General features: G+C 39.4%; 1 protein-coding gene across 1 annotated transcript; it reads left to right on the forward strand.

Moving 5' to 3' along the window:
- The first annotated feature begins 3645 nt into the window (after window positions 1-3645).
- endouc (endonuclease, polyU-specific C) lies at window positions 3646-7622 on the forward strand. The gene is made up of 8 exons (XM_030424717.1): window positions 3646-3802; window positions 3990-4046; window positions 4121-4220; window positions 4304-4415; window positions 4504-4625; window positions 6617-6729; window positions 6897-7047; window positions 7138-7622. Exons 1-8 carry the CDS (start codon window positions 3792-3794, stop codon window positions 7411-7413), a joined length of 942 nt encoding a protein of 313 aa, XP_030280577.1. The 5' UTR covers window positions 3646-3791; the 3' UTR covers window positions 7414-7622.
- Window positions 7623-8055: the final 433 nt, after the last annotated feature.

Consider the following 8055-nt stretch of genomic DNA (forward strand, 5'->3'; position numbering starts at 1 on the left):
CACAACGTCCATCACGGATTTAATTGGCTGTAATTAAAGGATTATGTTCCAGCTGAATTTACCTGTTCAGTTAAATGAGAGGTCTTCAGCTTCTGTTCAGAGTTATTTCAGAAACATTTGAGGTAGAAACAAATCTCACCAACATGAGAGGGAGGCAGGCTAGACAACGCATGAAGGTAGTTAATATGTGGAGCTGCTGATATATGAAGGAACATCACCTGGACTTATTACCTGAGACCAATAAGTATTAACTGTCTGTACACCTCCCACACAGACATGAATACACCTGTACTGAGCAGGTAACTGGACACATAAAGCAGATTCGTACAGAAGAGTTTACTCACCATGTTCGTGTCCTCAGAGAAGAGCAGCTCCAAACAGAGTGACAATCAGTCAGCCATTATTATACACATCTAACTTTTTGGAGGGAAATGCGCTAATGTCACGCGGGAAACGAGGGAGACCGCCCCTTTTGGCGCGCACCGCATGGATTCTTCAGAAAATCTGTAGGCGGGACTTATTTGACGTGGTTTACGTCATTTCAACCAGAGAATTCTCTAGCCATCCAAAGCTGTTTAGCTCAGTTGGTAGAGTAGGAGTTCTGTGTCCAGAGAATTTGCTTTTATCCTGAGTTCAAGTCCCTGCCGGAGAAACTCAACTGCATCATATTTACTGTAACTTCTCTTGTCAAAAGTTAAGATAAAAATTAATATAACGAACACAGATAAACACTTGTTAACAGGATACACAAAAAGCTACTTTTTTAAAATTGATATTTAATTTCTCTGGTCTTCATTTGTTATTAATCCAAAACGAACTGAATATAATCAAGTTACATTACTTTAATATTGTAATCGGGTGCATTCAGGTAATTTGGACACCTCAGCTCAAGTGTTACTGATTTCTGTTCTGTACTTTTACCATAAAATTAATTAAATTAAATGTGAATGATGACTTAATGGGGATGATGTCACAGAAAGGGGCGGGGCACTAGTACATATTATGTATGTAAGAATCTATTTTTTTACCTTTTTATTATATATTGTTTATTTTGTACTTTTATTAATGTTTATTGATTAGGCTGTTGTGACACGCGGATATCCCCCGTTTGCAGGACCAATAAAGGAATTCTGATTCTGATTCTGAGTCAATCGCGCTCATGGGAATTGCATGAGGAGGTCAGTGACGTGATATTCTGATCAGTCATAAATAAGAAAATGTTTCTAATATCTTATCATATTTTGTTTGTTGTGGAGCTGTTGAAAAAATAGAGCAATTCTGGGGAAAACGGGACAGGTGGCATCTCTAAGCTGATCACAGCAGTCAGTCCATCATTTCATCCGCGGACATTAAGATGAACAACTGGACAGCCGCTGAGATCCAGGAGAAGCTAGCGTCTCCTCGGTCTCTGTAGCCAGAGACGTTCTACTATTGTAATCTGGAGGCCAGGTTGACGCCTTGAGCTCTTTCCCACGTTCCTCAGGTCGTTTCTGAACAGTTTTTATAGTGTTGCGGGCGCGTTGTCCTGCTGGGGGGGCACTGCCATCAAGGAGTGTTGTTGCCATGAGGGGGTGTACTTGGTCTGCAGCTGTGTTTGGGTGACTGGTGTTTGTCAAAGAGATATCCACATGAATGCTAGGACTCATGGTTTCACAGCCGCACATGGCATTGGAACACAATGATCCATGTTATTTATTTCACCTGTCACTGATTCTAATGTTGTGGCTCTCAGTGTATACACATGTTAAATGCTTTTTACAGATACACTCAAAACCTCCACAAATTCACACAAAACTTCCACAAATAAACACAAAACATCCACAAATGCACTCAAAGTCTCCCAAAAAGACTAAAAAACTACACAATGACACACAGAATAACCATAAATACACAGAAAAACTCCACAAAACTTCACAAATTCACAAAAAACTTCATAAATATACACAAAACCTCCACAATGACACACAAAACCTCCACAATGATACACAAAACCTTCACATATATACTCAAATCTCAACATATTCACTAAAAACTTACACAAATACACACAAAACCTCTACAAATACACAAAAACCTCCACAAATGTACACAAACCTCCACAAATTCACAAAAAACTTTCACAAATACACTCAAATTCTACACAATGTCACACAAAATCTCCACAAATTTACAGAAAACCTGCTAAAATACACTCAAAATCTCCCAAAAAAGACTAAAAAGCTTCACAATGACACACAAAATCTCCACAAAGAGACTCAAAACTGCCACAATGACACACAAAATCTCTACAACCCTCTGTAAATTCACAAAAATCTCCACAAATTCACATAAAAACCTCCACAAATACTAAAAAACTTCCACAAATTCATAAAACCTCCACATATTCACTTAAAACTTCTACAAATACACAAAAAACCTTCACAAATACACATAAATCTCAACAAATGTACACAAACCTCCACAAATACACAAAAAACCTTCACAAATACACTTAAACCTCCACAAATTCACTAAAACCTTCCAAAAATACACACAAAACTTCATCAAATACAAAAAAACCTCCTCAAAATCTCCACAATTACACAAAAACCTCCACAAATGTACACAAACCTCCACAAATTCACAAAAAAACGTTCACAAATACACTCAAATTCTACACAATGTCACACAAAATCTCTCCAACTCCAAAGTTAGCTAGCTAACAGCGATCATAACCAGCCGACTCTACAGTCAACGTTGGCAGACAATGTTCGATGCCATCTTAAAAAATGTTGCCTATTGTTTCATGCCGACTTCGACAAAACCAGCGACTTCTTTTATGATAGTGTCCCAAATTGAATTCACGGTGGCATTATTCTAGTTATAAACACGGCAGAGAAAAACAATTCAAAATCCCAACAAAGTTTGGTGCACCGAACAAAACACAACGTTCATATTGGATTTATTTCTATGTAAAACGATGATTATGTCAATTAATTACAAAAGGTTTCATGCCGACTTTACCAAATCTATTCACTTGTTTTGGGGTAGCGTCCCCAATTGAATTCATGGCGGCATTCTTCTCTTTATAAACATGTCAGAGAAAAACTTCAAATCATAGTGAGGCTTGGTGCACAGATCCTTACACAGCATCGATAATGCATTTAACTCGCTGTGGTTAGAGGATTATATTCCGAACAAATTTTCCCCAACACTTTTCAGTTTAATGAGACGTCTCCAGCTTCATTTTCAGAGTTAGTTCAGAAACATTTAAGGCAAAAACAAATCCCTCTGATATGAGAGGGAGGCTGGTTCTCTTACTGTGCTGAGCCAACACAAGAAAGTTTAACTAGCTTAAACTCACTGATACACGAAGGTAACATTAGAGTTAACTTCACTGGGAGAGAGGCAAATGATAACTGATGTTTACACTCCTGAGTCGACCTCCCACACAGTGATAAATATACCTTTACTGAGCAGGTAACAGTACAAACAAAGCAGATTTACACAGAATAGTTTACAGACGCTACAGAGTCCCCTGGCCACTCCCACACCCAATCATATTGAATCATAAGTAAATCACTTATAAATCACTGCATGCATTTTTCATCACCATTCTGTCTCACCATTTTTACATTAGGACACACTTGGCAGAAAGCGCCCTCTGGTGGCTGAAAAATAAAACATGTGGAGCTGCTGCTCATGCGCAGTTAATCTCACATGGTCCTGCAGACTGTTAGTGCATTAGGGTGGACACAACAGAGTAGTCTGCTGTAGTCGAGCTGCAGGAGAGGAAGCTTGGAAGAAGTATCATGGCTGCAAGGTATGTGCTTTTATTTTTGTCCAAACATAGAAAATGAATTTCCTCCCTGTGGACATTGTTTATTGTTTGTTTATGACTGTACACAAACTACTGATATTGTTGTTGTTGTTTTTTTTACTTAAAGGGTTCAGTAGACCAGGTGAAGTCCTTATTGTCTTTTTTTCTTCCTCCACTCTGTATTGTTCAGGTTCTGTGGAGTCTTTGTCCTCCTCACAGTGTCTCTCAGTGGACTGACTGCATCAAGGTACAGTCAAAACATTCCTCATGAGTTTTTGTGTTTGTCAGTGTTTGTAGATGTGTCTGTATTTCTCTTCACAGACCAGCTGTCAATCAGGAGCTATCTAATCTTTTCAATGAGCTGTGGAGGCTGGATGTGAACCGCATGACACCTGGAACAGACTACACAATCTCAGTCCAGGTACGGAGCCAGTCCTCATTCAGATCACATGTATATCTATATGCCATTGTGTTATATGTTATTATATTAGTCTGTGTTTCCAGGGAAGAGCCAGTTATGTGACCCAGGGCAGCCATGTTGTGCGGGATCACGCCTCGCTGCCTCTGTTCTCCAACGTTAATGAGAGCAAACTGATGAACACGACCACCATCTCCCGTGAGTGGCAGACAAAGTTTTTCTCTGTCTTAGATCATTTTCTGACGTTTCTTCAACAAATGAAAATGAATTTCTGTTGTTCCTGCAGAATTCACCAAACTGTTGGACAACTATGAGCGGTCCTCAGGCGTGGCCGAACGAGTCACAGCAGAGGAGCTGACAGAGATTAATCTCTTCCTGGATGCCGTCTTACAGACAGAAGTCATGAAGGTACATCTGACATGTTACAACCAGTTGCACCTAACAAGCCCCAGTATCAGCTCAGTCACTACCACACCTAATTTCTTACACCTGTTTGTTTTCTGGGCGTCTCAGGCTTCTAAGAGTGCAAAGTTCATGTATAAAATGTATATTATCAGTTGTTTTGTTCCCACTGATTGTTTCCAGTTTTCCAACATTTTGTGGTTGTGAGACTGCAGCTGAGCTCCAGAGGGAGGTTTGTCTCCTCCTGCCTCGCTGCAGCACTCAACACACTCACTTCATGATGTTAGAAAGTTAAAAAACAACAACATCTGAAACATCTGTGAGCAGCTGTGGAATGCAGCTTTGGCCTCAGCTGTCTCCCCAGAGACGCTCAGTGGAAAAAATATGGACATACAGTTCTCGTTGTGTTTGGAACAAGAAGGCGTGTTTGTGAGAGACGGACATGATGGCTGTTGTTGACATCTGGACTGGAGTTGTAGCTCCTTCTCCAGAGGACATTAACACAGTTATGGGTCTGTCTGTTTTTCAGACTGGTTAAAAAATAAACAGAAGAATAATTTGAGAAAGGTAAAATGAAGAAGATGGACATACAGTACAGATGAAATAATATTAAAGAGCTAAAGTTAGAATCCTAACACAATATAAAGTAGTTATAGGAACAATATAAAGGGTAACTCTGCCAATTTTACAAATTAAAGTGTGTTTACAGGTCTTGGTAAGCTCAACTGCATATTTGGAAACAGTAGTATAAAGCATCCAGAGGAAGCTGAATGTAATCTGATAAATTTCCTCCAGTGATGTCACTCTACGCTAAGTTGCATTGTGGGTAATGTAGGCAGCAAATTTTAAGAACCAGTACATTGCTCGCACATATCGATACAGCAGAAGCAGAGATGTCACCTGTTTTATTACACACATTCTTCTAAATTTTCATGACCTCGTGCCTACATTACCCACAATGCAACTTAGCCCTTGAGTGTCACCTTTGAAAGGCGATTTATCAGATTAGATTTCGCTTCCACTGGAGCCACACAAGGATTTATACAACTTTTAAAAAAGAAGTACTCCTCCAAATCTATAAATACACTTAGTGTGTAAAATTGGTGGAGTTACCCTTTAAGTGCTGTCTATACAAGAGTAATAATATAGTTAGTTAGTTAATATGAAGTACTTCCTAAGTGAGTGTCAGTAAATGGCTGTTTCTCATACATGGAAGAGCTCATACTAAATGTTAATGTATTGTTACAACATGTTTTGATACTTAAACAACAGTAACATTTCTCTGGTGTCTTTCTTTAATCTTTAATGAATCCCTGTTAGCTTCCACAGAGTTGTTACTGGTCTTCAGTGTGTCTTAATTTTATTTTAACCACGAAAATACAAATTAAAATCATTATAAACCAAACAATACAGCACAAATGAATAACAGATGAAATAACACTTCACATGAAACAACAAACCACATCAGAAAGGAAAACATTGTCAGAAATGTGTGATGAAAGAGCAAAAACAAAAGAAAACGTTTCCAGAAAACAAAAACAAACATGAAGGCACCAAACAGTAAACAGGAATACCATTAAAAGATGTCAAGTTAAAAATGTGTATTTTATGAATACATCTGAATATGAATGGTTAATTATCCGTAAAGATAATAATATAATAATAATAATAATGATAATAATAATAATAATAATAATAATAACCACATCACAAAGAAACACTGCACACTTACTGAACACCTGACAGAAGAAAGATAAAAAGAATAACATAAAATAAATAAATTGGTAAAACTAAAGCCTCAAAATAATAGTATTGACATGACATATTAAGTAAATATTTGTGATATTAACTGTAAACGTTTAAAAGTTTATTGTCCACATGTTTCCTTCTCCTGTGTCGTTGTCTCATCAGGCCTGTTTCTGTGCTGAGTCAGCGCTGTAGACCTCTGAGTCTGTTTTATCATTCACTTGTACGTCCTAAATGTGATTCCTCCTCAGCGCGCTCACAGGTACCTGGTGAGCAAAGGGAAGTCCAGCTCTGACCTGAGGCAGTTTAAGAGTCAACTGAACTTGATCTGGTTCCATCTCTACCACAGACAGAGAACCGCGGGGTGAGAAAAACCCAGACAAACACCAGCAGATGATGCTTAACCTCATTAAATCAGTGTGTGTGGACGGAAAGCGGTCGAGGGATTTACTGCAGTTGTGGGAAGGATTGTTTGTGAGCTGTTGTTGAAGTGATATTTTATTTCCCTGTGGTATTTCTAAACGTTCACAGCCTGGACTCAAGTGGATTCGAGCATGTTTTTGTTGGTGAGACCAGATCTGGATCAGAAATCGTCGGTTTTCACAACTGGATCCAGTTTTACCTGCAGGAGAAAAACAGCCACTTGGACTACAAAGGATACAAGGCCAGGGACCATGACTTAGTGAGTAACAAACAACATAACAAACAACTCTCGTCTTTATCATCCAACCACAACTGTGTCTGACTGTGTCTTCTCTGTTTCCGTCCACAGCCCGATCAAGACGACCACGTCCTGAACCTCCAGTTTAGCTGGCACGGTTTGGTGAAGCCCGTTGGCAGCGCCTTCATCGGGACCAGCCCCGAGTTTGAGATGGCGATCTTCACCGTCGTCTTCCTCCTGAACACCGACAGGAGCACCACAGTGCTGGTCAACATCGACCAGTGTCAGATGGAGCTGGTGGTCATCAGACACGGCCGCTCTCTCGGGACGGCGTACCCCAAACTGCTCAGCAGCAACAGCAGACATCTGAGGCAGCACTCGCACTGATGTGAAGGTTCCTCTGAAGTGATGCTCACATCCTCGTCATGCTCACGACAAAGAATCTGAGGCCCCAGTGCATTGTGGTTAATCCAGCAGAGTTAGTGTAGTGCAGGACTTAGATGTGCACATGTCTGTACTTTTTAACAGGATGATTAACTTGATTTATTCATCATGATGTTTCAATAAAAGTCTTTTAATGCCCTCAGCAAACAAAATGACTCTTGTTACCTTTGTAATCATTTTCTACCTCCAACGAGGATGTTATGTTTCCACTCGTGCCCATTTGTTGGTTGCTTTGTCAGCAGGATTACACAAAAACTAATTTTAGATGCAGATAGAGGGACAGATCAGGACTGTCCTCTCACTTTCTTTAACATTCCCAATGGATGGATCTTGATGAAATAAGTCAGGTGTATTCTAAGTACAATTTGAGACAGCTCCCAAACAATATCTATTATTCTTCCACAACACAATAAAGATTATAGCTGTAATCACTTTTTGGCAGGTGAAATACAGCCTTTTATGAGTTGTATTGACCCTTTAAAGGTATTTCGACTGGATTGGTGATAATCTGACAAATGAAACTACCAAGAGTGAAATCAAGTGAATATGATGCAGAAACAACCTTTCAGTCACAAGGTAGGAGCT

Source organism: Sparus aurata, chromosome 8 (genome assembly GCF_900880675.1).
Source record: "Sparus aurata chromosome 8, fSpaAur1.1, whole genome shotgun sequence".
Lineage (NCBI taxonomy): Eukaryota > Metazoa > Chordata > Actinopteri > Spariformes > Sparidae > Sparus > Sparus aurata.

Excerpts from the sequence above, each read along its gene's own strand:
- endouc (XM_030424717.1), top strand. Across the intron at positions 4,047-4,120 it reads AGTGGACTGACTGCATCAAG|ACCAGCTGTCAATCAGGAGC; the intron begins GTACAGTCAAAA and ends TTCTCTTCACAG. Across the intron at positions 4,626-6,616 it reads TACAGACAGAAGTCATGAAG|CGCGCTCACAGGTACCTGGT; the intron begins GTACATCTGACA and ends ATTCCTCCTCAG.